The 24,663-nt window shown below is 42.3% G+C and overlaps 1 protein-coding gene across 1 annotated transcript in view; it reads left to right on the top strand.

Annotated features, from left to right (window-relative positions):
- COL4A6 (collagen type IV alpha 6 chain) overlaps positions 1 to 24,663 on the top strand; it is a 323,591-nt gene that overhangs the window by 140,507 nt on the left and 158,421 nt on the right. The window contains exon 3 of the mRNA XM_020898381.2: positions 4,027 to 4,110. Within this exon, the coding sequence (XP_020754040.1) occupies positions 4,027 to 4,110 (84 nt within the window). The remainder of the gene's footprint in view (positions 1 to 4,026; positions 4,111 to 24,663) is intronic.

The raw sequence follows: 24,663 nt of genomic DNA, 5'->3' as shown, positions 1-24,663 counted from the left end.
AAGATTGAATTTTTTCCCCCCAGAACTTTACCATGAGTTATTCACCATTTCAGACAATCACTACACTAACAACAACTCCAATTGTGGTACTTGAATCAGCAATACCACATTCCAGAATCATTCTGCTCCAGCAGATGGTAACATTCCTGATGATTCTGCAACTAGCTGTTGGCCTCTGATGACTTCATTACATCTTCTAATAAAGCCATGTATGAGCATTTACATATGAAAATACATATTGTTTCATTATAAATGACTTTTTGTTGGAGTGCAATTGCTTTACCATGTTGTGTTACTTTCTGTTCAGCAAAGTGAATCAGCTATATGTTTATGTATATCCCCTCCCTCTTGAGCCTTATAGATGACTTTTGTTTTTTCTTTGCAATATAATTATGGCATTATAGGTGCTTTTCAAATAATTGCTTACATCTTCATTATAACTTATTCTTATGGTTTTCTTTCCATGAATCAAGAAAGAATAATAAATACTTATAATAAAAAATGGTATGCTGCTATGGAGAACAGTATGGGGATTCCTTAAGAAACTAGGACTAAAACTACCATATGATCCAGCAGTCCCACTACTGGGCATATACCCTGAGGAAATCATAATTGAAAAAGACACATGTACCCCAGTGTTCATTGCAGCACTATTTACAATAGTGAGGACATGGAAGCAACCTAGATGTGCATCAATGGATGAATAGATAAGGAAGTTGTGGTCCATATGTACAGTGGAATATTACTCAGCTATAAAAAGGAACACATTTGAGTCAGTTCTAATGAGGTGGATGAACCTACAGCCTATTATACAGAGTGAAGTAAGTCAGAAAGAGAAAGACAAATATCATATATCAATGCATGTATACGAATCTAGAAAGATAGTACTGATGAGTCCTATTTGCAGGGCAGCAAAGGAGACACAGACATAAAGAACAGACTTTTGGACTCAGTGGGAGAAGGAGAGGGTGGGATAATTTGAGAGAATAGCATTGAAATATATACATTACCATATGTAAAATAGATAGCCAGTAGGAATTTGCTGTATGACACAGGGAACCCAAAGCTGGTGCTCTGTAACAACCTAGAGGGGTGGGGCAGGGAGGGAGGTGGTTTCAAGAGGGAGAGGACCTATGTATACCTATGGCCAATTCATGTTGGCGGATGGCAAAAACCATCACAATGTTGTAAAGTAATTATCCTCTAATTAAAAATTTAATAATAAATAAATAATGATGTGCTGGTCTGATAAGAGTTAAGAACCAGTGTATTCAGTGATCTCTCAGGGCCTTTCCAGTTCTAATTTTCTGTGGGTATAAGAAATGGTTGGATTTTAAGAAAGGGAGAAAGCATTCCACGATGGGAATGACACCAGTGATGTAGCCAGGTTTAGCAGGGGTTAACGTGTCTGCAGACAAGCCGGGATAGGGCAGAGACTTCCTCTGTGCTTGATCTTGCCATGTTCCCTGGAAGCCACTCCTTTTATTTCCTCCACCCCTCAGTGTAACTGAAGACTCCTGCGGGAACTGCCAGGGCCAGCATTACAGGAAATTGCCTTGTGGCCTTCTCTGGTTACTTTCCTCAGTGACAGAAGACAGTGATGGCTTCCTGTCTGTTAGCTGGGTGTTTCTGCCTCCTGTTCTGCCAAGTTCCTAAGAAACCTTAGCTTCTGCTCCTTACATTTTTGTTCAGCTCCTCTTATTGGGATTTTTCCCCACTGTCTTGTCCACCTCCCTTGCCTCCAGCCTCCTTGCTCCATACTAGAGATCTGAAAACTTTGGGTCCATAATAGACAAATGTTATGGGACACCTAAAAGGCGATGTTTGAAATTAGGCCATAGCTACAAACAGATAGCACTTCAACTTTGGCAATGCCTGTTGAGTCCACTCCCTAGAAAGTGATGAATGTATCATCTGGTTACATACTGGTTTTATTTTCTTCTTACTAATTATGTGTGTTCATTGAAGACTACTTGGAAAATACAGAACTATATTGAAAAGCCAATAGAAATGATCCATTATCCCAGGAAATATAGTACTCAACATTAGGCAAAGGGAGCACAGCGTCAGCGAGGACTCAGTTCAGTGCTGCTGTCTCCCTGTTCTCTATTCCATCCCAGCCTGCAGCTTCTGCCTCCCGTGGCACCTCTTGATCTCACCCTTATGAAAACTTGCCTGTCCTGTATACCATAAAGTGGAGGGCAAACTGGAAAGTGTACAATAGCACTTACCATGTCAAAGGCATAGGAGAGAGATAAAATATCTCATATCAGGAAGGTGTTTGGAATCTAAAATAGCAATATTTTGTCATGGCTCTGCCATCACTACCTTATTACCGAGGTGTTGTGGTGATAAAGGGTTGCGGGAATGTCTAAAGAGATAAGAGACCATCTGAGAAATTCACAGTGCTCCCTGGGAAGCAGGAAAAGGCTCACAGTACAAAGAGGTAAGAATGATTAAGTGTGAGGCTGGATCATAAAAATGCCTTTCTCTTTTGAAAAAAAAACAGCCAACATGAAACAAACAAAAAAAAAAAGTTGGATGATACTAAATCCATCCCAGAGATAAAGTTCTTATTTCAGATAATAGTTAGAATTTATGTTTTGCTTTTTCCCCAAGGTGGATAGGGTCAGAATGGCAGTTTCCAGATTTTTGGATCTTTGCATTGAGACAGAAGACTTAGAAAACACTAAGACATAAGGATTAAGATCAAGGCATTGGAGTCAGCCAGACCTATGTTCAAATTCCAGCTCCATGAGGTCATCAAACATTTGTCACATTGGGAATGCAATGTTGGACAGCACAGATAAGGTCCCTGCATACATGGAGCTTACATTCTAATGGGGGGAGACAGATGTTTAATGTTGAAAGGTAGCATCGTGGTATGATTGGAAGTAACTAGGGGCTGCTTGGGGTTGAGTGGCAAGGAAAGGACTCTCTGAGAACAGACAGTTGAACTGAGACTTGGGTGATAAAAAGTGGCCAGCCATCAAAAACATCTCTGGGAAGAGCATTCCAGGCAGAAGTGACAGCTGGGGCAAAGGCCCTGAGGCAGGACAAGTGAATAGATTGAATACCAGTGTGACTGAAGCAGAGTGAGCCAGGGAGAGAGCAGAGGAGAAGAAATCAGACAGGGTCAGCACCTGGCAGGTCATGTGGTGGGCGGCGGCTTGTAGAAATTCAGCTAGTAATCATTATCATCATAAAGCAAATAAGGAAAAAGAACGTTGGAGAGTTTGAGGGGATACTGTACAATATTACCTCAGGAACTTGGATCTGACTAACTGGGCCCAGGGGTGTCACTGTAAGGTTTGAATGCTGTGCTGAAAGTGGGGCCTGAAGAAAATAATTCTGAGGGCAGAGTGGAGGGTGGGCATTTTCATATATCATTACATTGCTGGCAGTTGAAATTTCTCTCAAGTTCTCTGCTACAGCCACTGCTTTCTCAATGAGTGCGAGGATAGATGTTCAGTGGGACACAGGGTATGTCTAGAGTCTACTTCCAGCCCCATATAGAGAAATGCTCTTGTATTTTATGACTGGAATGTCTACTGATGAGCAAGTATTTAAGTCACAGTTCCCCAACCAGCTATCAAACTGGCTCTTTAGTGAGTTATGTTGTGGTTTGGTTGCTAAGTCTCTTTGCAACCCCGTGGACGGTAGCCCACAAGGCTCCTCCATCCATGGAATTTTCCAGGCAAGAATACCGGACTGGGTGGGTAACCATCTCCTTCTCCAGGGGATCTTCCCAACCCAGGAATCAAATCACATCTCCTGCATTGGCAGAAGGATTCTTTACCACTCAGCCATCTGGGAAGCCTTAGTGAGGCTTAGACATGACTTAAAAGGGTGCTTGCTTAAGATGACTTTTTATTTCATGTGACTCATGACACCATCAAGTGAGATGATTAAGCTGCTCTGATTTATTTGGTTAGTGGGAGTGTGGCCACGGATTATGCTCCCTGGGCAGCATTGCTTCTTGCTTTACGTGGTGCACTAACTTTTTTTCTATTTTCTTTTTAATAGGGAGAGAAGAAGCCCTATGGGAAGCCATGTGGGGGCCAAGACTGCAATGGGGGCTGTAAGTGCTCTCCTGAGAAAGGATCCAGAGTAAGTTGTTGCTTTCATTGTTGAAAGACAAATAGTCACAGGAGCCTATTTCTGAAGTGTGTATGTTTTCTTTAGAATTAAACTGCTTAGAATTTACTCTTGTGACCTTATGGAGCAAGCAAAGTGATGAGGACCAGCTGGAAGGAGCTTTGCAAATGAATGATAGACAGAACTAGATCAGTCAGTCTCTGAAGGACTGGGAAGAGGTTTCTTTCATTGACTCAATGCCATGGTTTCCTCCAGGTTTCATCTGGAGTGTTTCCAAAAGGCAGTTAGGTTGTGCAGTTTATGATATGTTTGTAGATACATGTAAATTTCCATAGCTCATTTATATCCACTTGGTCCTTTCCTACCACTCTGGGGAACAAGTGGTCTGATTGTTATCTCCAGACTAGGATGTGATTCATCCAAAATCAAGGGTATAGGGTAGCCATAAAGTCTAAAAATAGAGGTGATTATACATAAAGAATGATCTATAGCTATTATGTTAAAGCATGGGACATGTTTCATAACATTATGTGATATATTCAATACATTGTCCTTTAATAGCCATGCCCAGTTCAAATTGTTGTGCAGATTGCAATGAACACAGTGCCTTGACACAGCATTTCTATCAATCCTCTATGCATATGTGATGTATTGCCCTGGATGACTTGTATTTTTAATTTGCACTGAATAAACCTGCACCTTCAGTGTAACTCAGCCAAAGGATTCAAGGGGATTCAATCTACAAAACAATAAAATCCAATCTATTAATATGTTTTCTGAATTTATGGCCACCCTGTAGAATTCAGATCTTCTGACTTCCAGCATTGTATCTGCACTCTCATCACACTCAAACAAGCCTAAGCGCTTACACTGTCAAAGAAAGGTAGCATTAATAGGTCAACCAAACCCTCAAAAACAGCTGAACGGAGAACAGAGTGACCGCTCCACCTCCTCTTTCATTATCTTCCATTTGCAGGAAAGTGAAATGTCAAACTCTGCCAGAATTTGAAGGAAAAGTATAAAAAACCATCTCTAAATCAAAAGGGGCCAGACCTATTATATATTAAAGGCACAGACTTAGAGAATCATAAAATATCAGAAAGGAAAGATATCTTCATGAGCTTCTCATCTTAACCACAGTTTGTATAGAGGAAATATACTCTGAGAAGGAAGATGACTTCCCAGGGTCACACAGCAAATTGATGACAGATTCAGACTATTACCTGGGTCTTTTGATTTCTCGCCTATTTACTTTACCCACTGCTGTCTCCCAGGGAAGTCTTATTCACTCTAGCCACTGAGGCCCATGTTCTTGCCTCTTATCTACAATCAGGGAACACTTCGGAAAAAAAATAGTAATTCTACAACAAATATGTGAATACGTTCTTAAACAACAGCAAGCAATACAGACAAAGCAAACATCTCCCTTGATGTTTTCGCAGTCTCACAATTGTCTTTCTGGTCTTTCCTGCATGTGATCAAAGGTATGTATGAATATGTATAAAAATATTGGGTTGGCCAACAAGTTCATTCAAGTTTTCCTATATGATCTTATGGAAAAACTAGAATGAATTTTTTGGCTAACGCAATAGTTTCATTTTCTGTTTTTCTCAAAAATAGAAGAGTATGTGTATATTCTGTGCCTTTTTTGTTTGTTTGTTTGGTCAAATGACATGTCCTTAAGATCTTTTCCCTCTACCCCGCAGTTTAATCTAGCCATTACCCTTTTGGTGAACACTTATTGTTTCCAAATTTCTGCTATTTTAAAAAATGAAAGTGCTGCAGTGGAAATCCATGAACAGGCCTCCTTGTACTCATTTTTAGTATAGATAGAAAGGATCAGAATTACTAGATATAAGGGCAATGGGCATTTTGAATTTTCAAAGCTGCAAGTACCCCACAGATTATCTATTCTAATTTATTTACACTCCTATCAGCATTGTTGTTCAAGAGTACCCGTTTGTGTACCCTTGCCAGCACTTGACATTTTTGCTAATATGGGTGAAAATAATTCCAATTCCCAGACTATATATAAGCTTAAGCGTCTTTTCACATATTCATTGCATGTTTGTATCTCTTATGTGAATTTCCTGAACATATCCTCCCCCTATTTTCCTAAGGGGTGATTCTTATGGATTTATTTTACCCCCCAAAAAGATACAGCAAATAAAAATGGCTCAAGTGGAAGCAGATGAGATTTGAAGTTTGACACAGAAGGGCATTTCCTGATGGATTGTGGGGGGTAGGAAGTTGCTCGGACCCTGAGAAACTGAGAAATACTTCTGAACCGTTTGTGGGGTTGGGGAGAATTTAAAAGTAGAAATTCTTGTATATTCTGAACAGAGGTCAGTCCTACACCAGGCGAACATGCTTATGATGACCTCATTGTTTCACCCCTGGCTGAGATTTTGATCTTTGAAGATGGAAGGCAGTGGATTTCCTCTGTGAGGAACTCTCATCTGGATTCCAAACATCTGGGGCCCTAATCTGGCTTCTCCTTTGAAAACATGAGTGGTTGAAGGGGTGTGGGATGGAGAAAAATAGAATATCATCGCATAGATTTTTTTCTTCAATATTTAAAAGACTCAATATCCACACAGTCAAATATGTTCCTAAAAGTTTGTTTGTGAAAGCCTGAAGTTTCTGGGAATGTTTGTCGAGGTTCGTGAACCAAACCAAACTGTATTTCTTGAGTCAAGAGCATGGATGTCCTATTTCCCAAGGAGACCAAGAGGCCAGCGCACGTGGGGCCGATCCAGAGCACACGGGTGCTTGAAGCTGCCCGAGCAGCCCGGTCTTTTTACTCATCCTCCCTACCCTCCTGCGTTCCCAGGGGCAAGCAGGATTGTTTAAACTGGCCCCAGAACCGTTGACCCTGCAGGGCAGCCCCTCAGTACCCCTTTTGTGCAGATGTCAGAAAGATTTGAGACTGTTTTCCTTAGCCGAGAAGAGGGCCCCATTTGGATTTCAAGCTGTTCCTCTCAAGCTCTGTGGGTTGGGAGTGGAACGGAACGTTGGGTCACCCCTGAGATATGCCACAGCCCTTGGTGGGCCTGCCTCCTGCCTTGGGGAGACATTAAGTACATAGCTTGCTGGACAGTGTGTATTTTTTCTTTGCCAAAGGCCTCTTGAACTGACTAAGACATTTACACAACACCTAGCACTCCTGTGCGACTAGGATCCAACTCTTTGGGGCTTAAGTCATCTCAAACTGATTTCTCGAAGGTATGCCCTACCTGTAAAAAGTCCTTGCCTAATGTTGCTGTGCCACTTTGTGCTTTCCAATGCATCTTTTTCTCAGGGTCTGTATCATAATCTGTATGCAACAAATAAGCTATTAAGTGACTTGTCCAAGGTCACTAGCCTGTCGGTGGCTAAATCATCCTACTTTAGGAGAATGGCAACTTTTTTTTTCTTTTTGGCTGTGCAGGATCTTAGTTCCCTGACCAGGGATCAAACCCATGCCCCCTGTGGTGGAAGCACAGAGTCTTAACCACTGGACCACCAAGGAGGTCCCGAAAATGGCAAAGTTAAAAATGACATGCCTAGTAATGTTACATAAAAATGTTCTCCCCATCTCCCCTGGACATTTAAATTTGGATTTAATCTTTGACTTCCAGCTTTCTTTCTTGGGGGTAAGTGTTTTTATCTGGAAGAAACATTCCTTTTTTTCCATATTTTATTTTTTAAAAACTTTTTATTTTGTATTGGGGTATAGCCGATTAACAATGTTGTGATAGTTTCAGGTGGACAGCAAAGGGACTCAGCCATACATATACATGTATCCATTCTCGCCCCAAACTCCCCTCCCATCCAGGCTGCCACATAACATTGAGCAGAGTTCCCTGTGCTATACAGTAGGTCCTTGTTGGTTATCCATTTTAAATATAGCAGTGTGTACATGTCCCATCCCAAACTCCCTAACTATCCCTTCTCCCAGCAACCATAAGTTCATTTTCTAAGTCTGTGAGTCTCTTTCTGTTTTGTAAGTTCATTTGTATCATTTCTTTTTAGATTCCACATATAAGGGGTGTCATATGATATGAAAGAAACATTCTTTTGAGTTGTTCTCCTCCCTAGTATTTTTTTTTCTTCTGCCATTGGATTGATCAAATCATTGTAGGTTGGCATTTCCATCCCTTGCCCTTTATTCCCCCCTGGATTTGAAAGCTGTCCCTGCATTATACTCCACCAGTGTGTTTTCTGAGTTGGGAGCAGGCAGGACTGCTGGTTTTGTTCTGAGCCTACTATTCCTTACTAACATTTCAGAGTTTTCCATTTTAACAGTGTTCTGGTGTTTGCATATAGCATGGGGAGCTCCTACTTATCCGTGCCACCTAAGGGTGCATTACTGCAGAAAATCTCAAACCCTGGGAAATGTTTGGATGCCCCCCAGATAAGGGCTGTTGGCCCCTCTTTTATTGCCTGGGAAGCTGTGTCCTAGCTAGAGAGCTGATGCGGCTAGCCTGAGTTTCACATGAAACAGCCCAGGTTTCTTAATTCTTTATCTCTGGCTTGCATCATGCTGCTTCTTTGGCATGAAGTGTGTTTCCCATGAATTCCAGAGCTCAGATGCATTCACCACCAGCCCTTAAATTTACTCTCCTCCTGCAAACAGCTGGCGTTCCCTGTGTCAGCTGACTGGTGCCATGGCTACCAAGAGGCCGTTTCATTTTTTTTTTTTCCCCTGAATCAGGGCATTGCTATGCACATCTTTCCTTTCTCACTGGGTGCCCTCCCCCACACCCATGTCCTGACTCACTACTACCACAGACACCGTGGTCCTTAACCTCTGTGGGTCCAAAGTGACAGCAATTCACGCACATGACCTCCTGGGGTGGCCAGACCTTGTTCCAGTTACTTGCGCTCAGGAGTCTTGCCTTCATTGCCCACTGACTCCTCACCCCTGTACAGGTTGGCCTCACTGCTCACGCTGGTCACCACTAACCTGCCTATTGCCAAAAACAATGGACGTTTTTCATTCTTACCTTCTTTGACTTCTCTGCTGCACGAGACACCTCCTTCTTTCCTGAAATGCTCTGTGCCCTTGGATGTCATCATGCTTTACTCTCCTGGTTCTTCCCTATTCCGACTGGAATTCCCCAGGGTTCTATCCTCATCCTACTTCCCTTCTCGCTGTAGCTCTCTCCCAGGAAAAGTGAAAGTGTTAGTCACTCAGTCATGTCCGACTCTTTGCGACTCCATGGACTGTAGCCCACCAGGCTCCTCTGTCCATGGGGATTCTCCAGGCAAGAATACTGGAATGGGTTGCCATTCCCTTCTCCAGGGATTTCAGCTACCACCCATACAATGATAGATATTCAGTCTCTAGTTCTAGCTCAGACCTTTCTCCATAGCTTCAGGTCAGCACTGTCAGTTTCTTGCTGGATATCTCTGCTTAGAGTTTCACTGGCACCATAAACATGTATCACACAGAATTCAACCAGTAACCCCCACCAGACATGATACTTCCGAAGTCCTACCTATTTCTTCCCCATCTCAGTGCATGGCCCAACCAAGCACTCCATTCATTGCTCAAGCTGGAAATCCCAGAATCATTCTTATCTTCTCTTTCTTTCCCCCACTATCACCTCCATTTCATCATCAAATCCCATCTATTTATCTTTCTAAAAAAGCTCAGAAAATCCATCCACATTTCTTCATACCTATTTCTTCAATCTAGAGCTGTATAGTTTCTTGCCTGAGTTCCCTTAATGGCCTCCAGACTGCTCTCCCATCCTCCAGTCCCACTGTTTCCCATCCATTTGCTACTCTCCTGTCATCTTTCCAAAACATAAATATGATCATGAAAATCTTGCTTAAAATCTCTCAATGGCTCCCCATAGATCTCACAATAAAATCTTAACTCTAGCAGGCTTATCAAGTCCTCCATGGCAGGCCCTTGACTTCTCTCCAACATTCTCTTTCATCACAAGGAGCCTCCCTCTTCAGAAAAAGAAACAAGACAAAACCATACACAAAAATGGACTATTTACAGTTCACAATACCTGCTGTGTTATTTAATGTGCTCCAGGTTTTATACCCGCCACTCCCTTTACATGTCATTCCACTTTGTATGTGCTTCTACTCGCTCTATCTTTTCTCTGCTGACTTGCTTCTATCTACCCATCCTTTGAAACTGAACACAGACTTCACATCCTGAGAAGCTCTCCATGATTAATGGTTATCCACTCTTCTCATCCTGAACTGCAGCAATCTAATGATTTGTCTGCTTTCCATTATCTTAAGGGCAAAGACTTGGTGTCCTTAGACTCTACAGGGGCAGTAGGCACTTACAAACTGTTTCACAAAGGTCTGACCAACCAACTAGCCAACTTGTTTGGGTATGGTTCCAGCCTTGCTCATCTGAATTAGCTCTTAAGTTGCTATGAAGTGGATGAGAGTCTCTTCTAGGGAGGAATCCATTCTGCTAAAAGAAGGCAGAGAGCCAGGGCAGTCATTTCCATAGCTCTTCTCAGTCCTGTTCACTGTAAGAATTGCAGCTCTTTCTCACACTCTGGTTCCCATAGCTTGCTTTGGGATTCTGCTCTACCTAACTCCTCTGGGTTTTTGACCTTGACCTCTTCTTCTGCCTGATTGCTTCTTTCGCAATGTCAGAGACTTGGCAAAATGCTGTTGTTTAACTACCAGCAATTCATTCTTTTTCCAAGGTGAGGACCTCTTCATGAATAATTGTGAGCAAAAGATAATTGCAAACTTTCTTTTTGACACTGCTTTCACCCTTCTCTCCACCATACCTTTTGCTTACAGCCTCGTAGCCTTATGGTTGGCAGTCTTCACCTGCCCTTGCTCTTCCTTGTGGGGTGAACGGGAAAGTGTCTGTGCAAGGAAGTAGCTACTGGGTGTTTAAAGGTAGGGGAGGGAGGTTAAAAAAAAAACAAAAATCCCTGTGTATTTTAAATATAGTTATTTAGGTCAAGGATAATTGATGATAATGTTAAAAGCAAGTGTCTCTGCCCTGAGTCAAGATGCAGTCGTAGCCCAGCAGATGTTTGTGGTTATCTTAATCCTCTCTTTGATCACACAGGGACAGTATGGGATTTCTGGAATATATTATCTGTACTAGTGAGGGAGGCTTCTGTTAGAGAGGAGCCAAGGAGCTGGAGGAGGAGATAAATACACAGCTGTGGAGTCAAGGGCACTGCTTTAGATACCCAGAAACAGTGCCAGGCCTGAGCTCTGCCAACTGGATGACATTAGGCTGGTGCTTCCCCCTCTCAGGGTCCCAGTTTAACCATCAATAAGTGAGGGTTTGGGCGGGGTGATCCCAAAGAACCCACCCGCTCTGATGATCCAAGTCAGACCCTGTGTTACTGTACTGTGACAGTTCCTTGCCCCTAAAGTGTCTTATCGCACTTTCTAGTGTTGCAGTGAGATATGGAGGGCCATGTTTGACAGTGTTTTACCTTCTGGAGGGGTGTCTTGGCAACTGCCCAAGATGGAAATCACTTGCCATGGCTTTTTAGTTCCGATGCTGGAAGCGCCTAACAGCTGAAGCTGCTCCCCTGCAGGAATGCACTGTGCTCTCCTCCTTGGCTATCTGGCTGTTGTGATATGAAGAGACTCACAGGGATGTCGCCTTGCCACACACATCCCCCCCCCACCTTGATATCTTCCCTCCCTGGCCAGCTTGCAATTCTAGCTTTAGAGACCCACTCCTTATGTTAAGCATGGCTGTATCTTTGCATTGCTTGAATCTGTTGCATAGGTTTCTCTGATAAGAGGAGGCAAGCTCATCCTGAATACCTGGGGAGGAGCAGTGTGCACAAATCTTTAGGGACTTCCTCAGTTTCCTTGTGCTGCCCTGTTCAGCCATATGTCAGAGACACTGGATATCAAGACATGGGCGAACATCTTGCCCACCGATGTGTGACATGGTCTCTCCTCCTAGGGTCTGCCTTCCTCCTCCCTCCCCAGCCATATATAGGAAGTCCCCTACACACAAGCAAGTTCCATTCCAAGAGTGCATTGTAAGTCTAATTTGTTCTTAAATCCAACAAAGTTAGCCTAGGTACCCAAAGAATACAAGTGGTTATGTAGTGCTGTGCTGTCATAGGTTAATTATACTTTTCACCCAAATAATACATAAAAAACAGATAAACATAAAAATAAAGAAAACATTTTTAATCCTACAGTACAGTACCTTGAAAAGTACAGTAGTACAGTACAACAGCTGGCATACAGGGGCTGGCATCGAGTGAACAGGCAAGAAGAGTTACTGACTGGAGGAGGGAGAGGAGGTGGGAGATGGTAGAGCTGAAGGATGTCAGCAATAGGAGACAGAGGGCAAGCTGCAATTTCACTCACACCTGATGTTGATGTATGCACGTTTGCATTTTTGAAAGTTCACAACTTGAAGGTTCATATGTAATGGACCTACTGTAATCCTCTCTCCTCTTCTTGCTGTTTTCTGGTCTCGAACTGCCTTCTTTCTCCTTCCTGGCTTCTCTTCCCTCTGGCTCTAGCATTGCTAGCGCTCCATCACTCATTCTCATTTTCCCTAGCATGGCCTCCTCCCCTCAGTTACTTCCCTCTGCTTTCAGTGGTCTGGGCTTGCTTCCTGTGTCACCAGTTCCAGTTTTTTCTTCTCTTGGAGCAGGCATGACAGCAGTAGGAGATGGGAAAGAGAGGCTGAGATGTACTTTACAGAGGCGTTGCACTTCTCCAGAGATTCTAAATCTCAAAATGTGGATCAGTGGTCTCCAGAATTGGTGGGGGTGAGGGAAGGGGAGGTTGGCACAATCAGTCCTCTGTAAAATCAGCATAAAAGAAAATATTATGACTTCTATTTCCATTGAAATTGAAAATGTCCAGAAAGAAATTAAGATTTGGATTTAAATGATTTAATTTATGTAAAGTACTTAAAACAGTGTGTAGTACACTGAGAGCTATCTAAGTATTAGCTATTATTATCACTACCATTCAGCCTTTCAAATATGTAATACACATATTGCCACTGGTACCCTTTGTTGCATATGCTTTGTAAGGTATTCTGAAGGAAGAATGGGAGCCCACAGGTAGAAGGGTTGACCCTGGGCCCCTTACTTTTTTTTCCTGAATGGATACCAGAGATATTGCTATCTCCTTGGGTCCAGTTAAGTGGATTTCTAGATTATACTGTCTAACTACATTAACCCTCACAAAATGGGCAAGTGGCTTAAGAAGATTCCTGCAAATAAGCCATGTATTGAAGGTAATGCCAATAATGTAAGAACATTAAAATGGCAGTGCTCACATTTCTCTTACTCCTCCAATGAATTTTTCCATCAGCCTCACTGTGAGGGAAAACCCATGACAACCTAATCATATGTGACAAGAAGTCAGCAAAAAAGTAACTCAGGGATAATCAAAAAGACTACATGAAATATGGATTTATGCCCATTGACAGTAATGAAAGATCTTGCCCTAAGTGCATATGGTGCCTTGAAACATTAGCTAATAATATAATGAAGCCATCACAATTAATAAGACATTTGACATGTCATATATTTCATCTTTATCTCATTTTCTATTTATTGTGTACGTCTCATAATATGTATGTGTGTGCATATATGTATATATGCAGAATAGGACGTGTATATAATTTATATAATTACTAATAATATAGTGTGTACACATATAAAGCATGCTATATTTTTTTAACTGTAAAGCATGCAACCAGGAAGATAGCCGTACAACCAACCTTAGAGCCTCACCTTAACAACTGTACAGAAAATAAAGAAATGGGAATGTCAGGAGTTGGGAGAAGTGAGACAGCAAAGTTGTTCAACAGTAAGATGATAAAATCTCAAACCTGCAAGACTGGATCCAAGCCCCAAAGTGGCATATCATAGTTTATAAAAGGCTTTCCCAGCATGCACATGAATGCTCCTTCCCTCTCTTTAAATATGAAGACTTTTGGAAGAAACCATTTCAGAGAGGTGAAGAGATTTTCCCAAGGTCCCTTGCGAGTAGCGTAGCAGAGATTTGAATCAATTATTCTATCCCCCCTGCTCAGTGTTCTTTCTACCATGTCAAATGTCCTCTTAATTTCATGGCCGTAATCAGCTGAGCTCATCATGGTCGGATTGTTATGAATGGTAGAATAGTTGTAGTGGAGAAAATCTGCCAAAGAGATGTAGACCTGATATCAACAAATCTATCATCCTGCCCCCACCTCGTGAGAAATAACCCCTGACCGCATGTATAGCATCTGTTTATATCCTTGTCTGAGTTTTTAAATGTTTTCCTAGTATCTCAGTCTTTTAAAAGTTACAAGAACTGAAATCCATGCATAAGGAAAGCCTGGTTTTCATCTGTGATTACAAGTCTTCTGAGGCATTACATAAATTTTTACAGCTCTGATACAGGCCTGTCCCTTTCTGCAGGCCACTCACTGTATAGAAATTCTCTGCAATGGAGTTAGAAATGTGTATAGATGAAACAACCAACTATATGTCAAGGAAATAATATGGTGTCTTTTTTGAGAAAACTTGCATTAATTGAAGTCTTCCAAGAATGTTTAACAAAATTAATTGCATGGCATCTCTTCTAAGCTATAGAAGTTGATGGGAAAGAATGTGCATTGCTTTGCAGAAATTTGCCTTGCTATCATCTTTTCAAAAGAGCTTTTATTTTAACAAATAAAACAGATGGCCAATTATTTAATGACCACCTTTACTTACAGAGGTAGAGGTCCTAGACTATGTTCTATGTTTTATTTTTCTCATTGTGTTGCATCAGGTTCAAGCCTATTGACAAACTTTTAAGGAAACACTCTGGAGAATATAGACATATTACAAGTACCAGACATGAGACTACACACACACACACACACACACACACACACACACACACACACACCAGCTAGCAACAGCAACAGCCCTTAATTACGCAGCACTACACCATCTGATTGAAAGTCTGAATGGCAGAACACAAGTCCTCAGAAAGAGGTATTGCTATGGATGGGACTGAATTTAAGCAAACTCTTTTTTTAAATTATCATGACAAAAATGTTTCTTTAGGAAGATAAATGTGGTGGGGGCTGTGCAGAATGGCTTAGAGTAAGAGACACGATAGACAGATAGAATGCTGTCTATTTTTAGAGCTTATGAGGCATGTCACAAATCCCCTAACACAATAGAGTGGAAACTGCATTTTCTGCTGCTCAGATCCTATCTTTCTTTAAATGATTCTCTGCAATCTTGAATACACACACAAAGACACATACACATTCAAGGAGAGATTCGATGACAAGGGCTTGTCTTCATTTTAGGTGAAGGTATCACCTTCACCTTTGGGGCTTTCCAGGTAGGGCACAGCAACCCACTCCAGTACTCTTGCCTGGAGAATCCCATGGACTGAGGAACCTGGCGGGCTACAGTCCATGGGGTCATGAAGAGTCGGACACGATTGAAGCGACTTAGCACACACACACACACACATCACCTTTTTATCTTTTTAATTAACTGAAAGATGGTACTAGTTCCTTTCCACCATATTCATCTAACTCCTTGGAAACCAATATCTCCATTGATTAGTCCCTGCTCTTCCCAACTGAGAAAAACTCATCCCCAAACCAAGTGGAATCAGCAGCACTGAAATGACCCTATTTTGATTACAGAAACGACTGTATGATGCTTCTCTTCATCAGATGCTAAAAGCTCCAACAGTTACTATGATGCCCAGCAAGAAAGGCCAGCTCAGTGGGTTCTGAAAGAGCTTCTGTTTCCTACTTGATACATTTCATTGCGGGAGTTATGAGTGAATGGTAGAGTTTGAAGAATCATGAAAGAAAGAAGTCATTGGTTCATAGAAGACAGATCTTAAAGCTTGGTCAGCAGAGAAATCTACAGAATGCCTTAGAATGCTGCCCTTATCCTGAATTACCAGTTGGGACGTTAGCAGGCTCTGTGGACTTAGCAATTGATTTTGCTTACAGTCAAATGACAGCTTTTACAGTTTTTGGACGGTTAAGTTTTACTCCTTAATTTTTGAAAAACCAAAGGAAAAAATGTTCATTCCTTTAGACCCCAGGAAGATTAATATATATGTTTGGTTGTGAGCCATATCAAAGAAACCATGGTCTCTGTCCCTGTACATGTCTTTGCTAGTTCAAGTAATTGGAGTGACTTGGCATTCCACTGCTTTAGTTGGGTTCCTCTTGGATCTGACACCACTCAGTGGTTGCAGCCCCCTTCATATGTTGCTGGGGGAATGCCAGTAAAGCTATGAGTAAACCAGGGAGCTCGGGAGAAACAGGCTGTGGGGCCCAGAATGGAATGAGGGGTAACCAGGTTTCAGGAGCCAGATTTCCCCAGAGAGAGACAAAAAGAAAGCAAACAAAAGGAAGAGACAGGTCTAAACAAGCACCCCAGACAGGGCCCCTGTGCTGTAAGAACAGAGCCTTAAACTTCACAAAGCTCAGGAAGGGAAGGGAGCCAGGGGTTAAACACAGCCTTTGCAATTCACTTGAAGAATGATTAACTGAACACACATAGAAAAGCCACACATGTTCATATAGAGCAACATTTATTATTCTTAAAACCCACTTAGACACTCCATGAATTTAGAAATCTACCTAAACCTGTAGATTCACATAGATATTAATATTGATCCTCAGAAACCCCGAGGGTACACACCCTTAGAAACACAGACTCAGAGAGGCTCAGCAGCAAAAAAATACCGGTAGTCCCACCATGCCTAACAGTGGGCTGGTTTTTGAGGCATGCGACAGAGTTTAATAAACTCATAAAATCCAGTACTGGCACCTGGGCCAAAGCCTCCAGTGACTGGCACCAGAGTAAGAAAAATGAACCTCTCTTTGAATTTTACCTACCAAATCAAGTCCAAACCTAGCTCTAGCTCTAAGAGCAGGACAGAAGCCTGTCTCCTCCATCTCATCCTGTGTGAAACGAGGAGTCAGGCTTGAAGGCCTCCCAGGTCCCTTGGAGGAAGCAGGGCATGCAGAGTGGCCCCCTCCTTCCCCACAGGCTCATTTACAGCCTAAAGACAAACAGCCCCCAGACCCACAATTTGACCAGCACCCACGGGATCTCCCTCATGCCCAGCTATCCCAGGGGAACTTGATATCCTGGGGTTTGGCATCGGCTCTTCACACGGTCTCCAGAAGTTCCTGCTCCTCGGGGCTCTCCCAGCCCAGTGCCCACTCCCATACCCAGCCAGCCCCAGAGGCCTGGTGGCTGGGTCTCCAAGGGGACCTCTGGGGTCGGTTCACAAGGTTGCCTCCAAGGGGAGGAGGCCAGCCTGACCCGGAGGAGACAGGGTCTCTGGCAGGAGACACAGAATTGCCTCCACAACCAGAGAGGGCAGCCCAGGGCAGCCTTGAACCAATGACCCACCACCCCACCGCTTTCACGGCCCAAATCCAGTGGCTGCTGACGTTTAGCAATGGGAGAAGCCAGTTAGGAAGAAGCAAACAGGAAAACAAACACAACCTGGGAACTTTGGACCAGCTTCCAAACTGAAAGTCCTCAAATATCCCTTTTCTGCCACCTCACAAAAAAAGGCGCTCTCATGAAAAAAAATGGAGGACCCTTAGATTCCAGGATGGCAGAGCCAAAAGTACCTCAGGAATCCTGTAGTCCAACCATTTAATCTTACGTATGGGGGTCCAGAGTGAGGAAGAGATGCAAACTCTAGGGGGGGTTTCCTTGATTATGAAGGCCAGGTGTGTGTGTGTGTGTGTGTGTGTGTGAGAGAGAGAGAGAGAGAGAGAGTGGAGACAGAGACAGAGAGACGATCTGAGCTGCAATCCTGAACCATGGAACTTGTGAGCAGGTATGCCTTCACCCCAGTGACCAGAAATTTTTCCCACTGCCCAAGGATCCACAGGTACTCAGGACAGGGTTGGGAAAATCTTCCGGTTGGGAAAATCTTCCGTCTTGGTAATACAAGAAATTACAGTGGCTGAGAGCACAGGTTTTAGAGCCAGATCTTTTAAAAGCCCATCTTTTAAGATCTGGCTCTATTATTTACTAGATATGTAAGCTTTAGCCAGTGGTTCTCAACCGGCAGCAATCTTACCAACCAAGGAACATTTGGCCAGGTATGGAAATATTTTGGGTTGCTATAATTGGTGGGGTGCTACTGGCATCTAGTCGATAGAGAACAGAGAAGCTGGTAAACATCCTATGTTGCACAGGACAGTCCCCTACAACATGGAATTATCTGACCCAACATGTCAAAGTTAAGTGTCAAAGTTAAGAAACCCTGTGTCAGGCAAGTAACCATCCTGAGCTTCAGTTTCTTCATCTATGACCTGGAGTAATAGTAACTATCCCACAGGGTTGTTATAATAATTAAATAGGCTAAAATATATAAAAACAATTAGTGTAGTGCCCGGCACAAAGTGCTCTACTAATTATTAGCTATTAGTTCCTCAACCCATCCCTTAACTCCACCTTCTCTTATAGTTACTGGTGCATATCTCTATTCCCCTTACAGCATAACTCTCTGAAATAGTTGTTTATACTCAAAATCTCCACTTTTCACATTCTCTCTCAAATCCACTCTAATCAGGCTTCATTGCCTTTGCTCCTATCTTATAAAGGTCACCAATGACATCCACTTTGTTAATTCCAACAATCATCTCTCAGTCTTTGTCTTACTTGACCTGCCACCAGCATTTGCAATGGCTTTTCATTCTTTCTTTCTTGAAAAACTTTCTTTGCTTGGCTTCCAAGATCACACTCCTTTGATTCTCCACCTACCTCGATGTAGAAAGCTTTGCTCCAAGAGGAGAGGGACTTGGTCTGATTTGTTTTGTTTTGTTGATGAGTGAATTAATGAATACTATTTATTATAAGGATTGAATGAGATCATATATATAAACTACTTAGTACACATCAAGCACTTAATAAATGGCCCCTGTTACCAGTACTACTGCAACTATTACCACTGATATTTTTGCTATTATTATCATTCTCCCCTCCTGGGCTATGAGCCTTGTGAGCATGGATTAACATTTAGCTTATCTTGATCTTCTCTTATATGGAGCTTTATTCAATAGAAGAGTATATATCCAAATATCCAAACTCGAATATTTATATCTGAGAAGACAGTTCCCTATGGATGAGAGTAGCTGATGAAGGCATGAGCCTAGAGCAGGGCCTTAGAGGAGAAATAGGTTTGGAAGAGCTTGATTGGGGGTGGGGTGGGGGGCTAGAGTCTCGTAGGCATCCAAAGGGAGTCACACTTAAGCCATGTCTACTCCCCTCTTCATAAATGATGAGATCATAAAAGGTAGGGAGTAGCAGTTCTCACCCATTAATCATCTCAATTCCTTCCCTCCCAGGTATGGGGGAGAAGCAGGACTGTAGCCAAATGTTAGCATGAACAGGGCTTATCTGTTGGGTTTGACAGAGTAAGCAAAATAAATTCACTTGACTCACAGTACTGGTTGAACTTCACTTTCAGTCGTCTTGAACTTTGAGCGACTTTGTACACTAATCAACTCCTATTAGCATCTGTACAAATTTGCAAGTGGCATTTATATTAGCCTGAGAATTTGGACACTTAGGGATCACCATTAGAAAAAGTACACCATCCAAATTGTATTAGAAAACTTGTGAATACTCAAACCATCTATTAGGTGTTACCGATCATTCTAATAACATAATTTGGCAGCATTTTGAGTGAAAATGAGATAATAACCAAATAGTCTATTTAAACCAAGATTCTTTTATCCATTAAAAATAGAATGTCTAGGTTTTTTTTTAAAAAAAGAATGTCTAGTTTTTATAATATTTATGCTATTAACTACTGCCAATTGTGGCAGTAAATAATGGCTAGCTATTCTTTCTTTCCTTTACCATCTACTCTAAACAGAATGCACACAGATTGGACCCTAAGAGATACTATTAAATAAAACCCATATGTTTTCAGTCCCTGGCCATCCAAAACCTACACTCCTGCTCACTTGCATTATAGCTCATATGCAGTAACCAATGTGCTTTACAGATGGGTCAGCCTATCTGAAACTTTCCAGATGGGACCTGCCCAGGTGCAGAGAAAAATTGTAACCTGGTTTACATCAACTGACCAAAGATTTTTTTAATCCACGAAACCCAAACCTTTGACTTCAAAAGGAGTTATGTTAATGCAACTTTATTTTCAAATCAGCATTTATTTTTTTTGAGTTTGAACTTGCCATCAACTCAAAGATCTTCTAAAACTTAACTGTTTCAAAATTTTCTAAACTTTTTGAACAGTCTTGTTTTTTAAGGGTTCCTATTCAGAGAAGGCAACAGCACCCCACTCTGGTACTCTTGCCTGGAGGGTCCCATGGACGGAGGAGCCTGGTGGGCTGCAGTCCATGGGGTCGCTAAGAGTCGGACACAACTGAGCGACTTCACTTTCACTTTTCACTTTCACGCATTGGAGAAGGAAATGGCAACCCACTCCAGTGTTCTTGCCTGGAGAATCCCAGGGATGGAGGAGCCTGGTGGGCTGCCGTCTATGGGGTTGCACAGAGTCGGACACGACTGAAGTGACTTAGCAGCAGCAGCAGCAGCACAGGCACTTAATAAATACACAAGTGACATAAAGGCCACCATGATTTTCCAGCTGACTGGGCCGTTGGCAACTTTCGGAAGTTCTACTATTGTTTGTCAAATATCCTCCAATATCCATCTGGGCCCACAGATAGCCAGGATCCTGAAAGAAGTGTTGATAGAGCCCGCGGTGGGTAGGGGGGTTGTAATTCACCAGCTGCCCCGAGTCTCCTGAGTTTCCTAGAGATGCCAAATGAGCTCCTAGCCTAGTAATCCCATCTGTGATCTAAATGTATCCAGAAACCACCCACTCATCTCCGCATCTTGACTAATGTGCTCACAGAGATGTATTTTTCCTACTAAGATATAGGAATTGCTATCAGAGCTATCAGAGTAAATGATTGTCATCTTTTTAATCATTGTCATCACAAAAATAACACATAACAATGAGATAATAGTAGTTATTACCATTTAAAACGTGTTTACTCTGTGCCAGGCATTGTGCTAGGTATTTTATATATGTCATCTCATTTAGTATTTTAAATGAGTTATAAATATCATGGATGGTTGCCCAACCATCACCACTCTAATTCCATTTACATTTCATCACCCTGTCTCAGTTAATTTTCACAGTAGCCTTGGGGAGTAAGTATTTCTTTTAAAACCCATTTTATAGACAGGGAAACAAAGATTTAGAGACGTTAAGTTTTTTGCCAAGTTCCCACAGCATGTGAGTGGTGGAGCTGAGAGTCAAAGGCTGATCTCTCTGGGTCACAAACCCGTACCTCTTTCTATCCCCTTGCTGGTCCTTTATTTGTACCATAGTCTATTACAGGATCCACTAACAGGGACACCAAAGGGAAAAATTGTAACTTTCTTGTTTCTCTCTTCCACTTCTTGCCCTCCTCTCCTTTATCTCTCATGGGATTGATGGCTTCGGTATCCCTAGCAACCACCTTCCTCCCCCTACACTGCCTTCATATACATCCAAATATACAACACACAGTTCCCCAGTCAAAATCTCTTCTCAACTAGTGATCTAAATTTGCATTGAAGGTCTTAAAGACTTATAAAACTAACTTGTTTTACCCTCTTACCCCCACCCTCCCCACGCCACACAACATGTGGGATCTTAGTTCCCCAGCCAGGAATCGAACCCATGCCCCTGCAATGGAAGCACAGAGTCTTAACCATTGGGCCTCCAGAGAAGTCCCTGTTATACCCTCTTAGGCCTACTTTTGTTTAACAGGATTTCCCAGGTGTCTCAATGGTAAATAATCAGCCTGCCAAATCAAGAGACTCAAGAAACTGGGTTCAATCCCTGAGTTAAGAAGATCCCCTGGAGGAGGAAATGGCAACCTATTCTAGTATTCTTGCCTGGAAAATCCCATGGACAGAAGAGCTTGGCAGGCTACAGTCCATGGGGTCACAAAGAGTTGGACATGACTGAGTGAGCACACAAACACAAGCCATCATTTAGGACAGTGATATGAACATAATTTTTGGCATCAAGCTTAGATTTTAAGTTCTGGTCTGGTTTCCCCATGCTAAATATATTAGTCTGGGCAGTTCACCCCTGTGAGCCCCAGTTTTCTCAGCTATAAAATGCAAATAATAATAGTATACTTAGGACTTCCCTGGCAGTCCAGTGGTTAAGACTCTGCACTTCCAATGCAGGGGGCATGGGTTTGATCCCTGGTCAGGGAGCTAAGATCCCACATGCTGTGTGGCATGGCCAAAAAAAAAAATAATAATAGTAGTACACACATCACAGGACTGCTATGCAAGCTGAATGACATATACATGCCAAATGTACAATGCAATGCCTTGAAACAGAATGCATGCATGCTAAGTCATTTCAGGAGTATCTGACTCTTTGCAAGCTTATGGGCTGTAGTCCACCAGGCTCCTCTGTCCATGGGATTCTCCAGGCAAAAATACTGGAGTGAGTTTCCATGCCTTCCTCCAGGGGATCTTTCCTACCCAGGGATCGAACCTGTGTCTCTTATGTCTCCAGCGTAAGAGAACCTGGCAGCCAGGTTCTTTACCACTCGCGCCACCCGGGAAGCCCTTCAAATAAAGTACATACTCAGTAAATGGTGGTATTTATTTTGGTGACTTCAGCGAATGGGTAGAATAGGGAATTATAGAGCACCCATCAAGATATATGGCCTGGAATCTCTTTAATCTCTTTTTTTAAAGCATTTATTTTGCAAAGAAATGAATAATGGTTTGCCAGGCAGTATACCAATCAAGTTACATAGTTCCTGCAAATTCTTGCCAGTTTAATCAACTAAAAGCATAAAGATCCCTTTGGGCATTAAATCTCTGCTTTGCTCACAGCAGTCATAGCATTTCCCTTTTTAAGAAACTACACTGATTCCCTATTGTCATCAAAAAGCAAAACTTGACTTGACTTGAAGATATTGAGCATAGTCAGGAGTGGTACAGCGTCTGGTTGGGTCCAACATGCCTGAGAGATTAAGTAGTCCTGGCAGACCCCATGTGGTGGGATAGAGGTCAAAGGCCCAAATATAGTTGAGAGTATAACCGATGGGCTATTTTAGAGTTAGTGGGTTAAGATGAGAATCTGGAATATAGATTTTAAGCCAGGTTAGCAGGTTAGGGTTTAGGTCACTTCCAACATACAATCCAAACAGGAGCAGAGTGAGCAGTCAGCAGAGATCCAAACAGCAGGATGCCCTGACACAATCTAAGAATAAATGCCAGAGACCCAAGCTTGACTCATTCATAGTAGCCACTGTTTATATACCATATAACAGGCACTGTGCTAAGGGTTTTACTGTGCATTCATTATCTCATTTAATTCTTACAACCATCTTATAAGGGTAAGTAGCATTATCTTCCCTGTTTTAAAAATTAAGGAAACCAAGGATCATAGCACTGAAAAGTGGTGAAGCCAGGAGTGAATCCTACATCTGTCCAACATATATGCCCTCAATCACTGTGTTATATTAATGCCTCCCCAAATATCAGAGTACTGATGGTAACCACAGGCCATACACCTGGAGACTTTATTGTTGTTCAGTCACTAAATTGTGTCCAACTGTTTGCAACCCCATGGACTGCAGCACACCAGCTTCCCTGTCCTTCACCATCTCCCAGAATTTGCTCAAATTCATGTCCAACATTTTAGGAATGTCAGTGATGCCATCCAACCATCTCGTCCTCTGTTGTCCCCTTCTTCTCCTGCCCTCAATCTTTCCCAGCATCAGGGTCTTTTCCAATGAGTTGGCTCTTCACATCAGGTGGATAAAAGTAGTGGAGATTCAGCTTCTGTATCAGTCCTTCTGATGAATATTCAGGGGTGACTTCTTTTAGGATTGACTAGTTTGATCTCTTTGCAGTCCAAGGGACTCTCAAGAGTCTTCTCCAGCACCACAGTTTGAAAATATCAATTCTTCAGCACTCAGCCTTCTTTATGGTCCAACTCTCACATCCATACATGACTACTGGAAAAACCATAGCTTTGACCATACAGACCTTTGTTGGCAAAGTGATGTCTCTGCTGTTTAATACACTGTCTAGGTTTGTCATAACTTTCCTTTCACAGAGCAAGCATCTTTAATTTTAGGAGATGGCAAGAATGAATGTTGACATTTTAGGATCAGTGAATTAAAATGGACCGGAATGGGTGAATTTAATTCAGATGACCATTATATCTACTACTGTGGGCAAGAATCCCTTAGAAGAAATAGAGTAGCCCTCATAGTCAACAAAAGAGTCTGAAATGCAGTACTTGGGTGCAGTCTCAAAAACGACAGAATGATCTCAGTTCGTTTCCAAGCAAACCATTCAATATCACAGTAATCCAAGTCTATGCCCCAACCACTAATGCCAAAGAAGCTGAAGTTGAACAGTTCTATGAAGACCTACAAGACCTTCTAGAACTAACACCAAAAAAAGATGTCCTTTTCATCATAGGGGATTGGAATGCAAAAAGTAGGAAGTCAAGAGATACCTGGAGTAACAGGCAAGTTTGGCCTTGAGTACAAAATGAAGCATGGTAAAGGCTAACAGAGTTTGCCAA

This window comes from Odocoileus virginianus, unplaced genomic scaffold, assembly GCF_023699985.2.
Source record: "Odocoileus virginianus isolate 20LAN1187 ecotype Illinois unplaced genomic scaffold, Ovbor_1.2 Unplaced_Scaffold_1, whole genome shotgun sequence".
NCBI lineage: Eukaryota > Metazoa > Chordata > Mammalia > Artiodactyla > Cervidae > Odocoileus > Odocoileus virginianus.
This window is presented reverse-complemented; position numbering and strand designations above follow the sequence as displayed.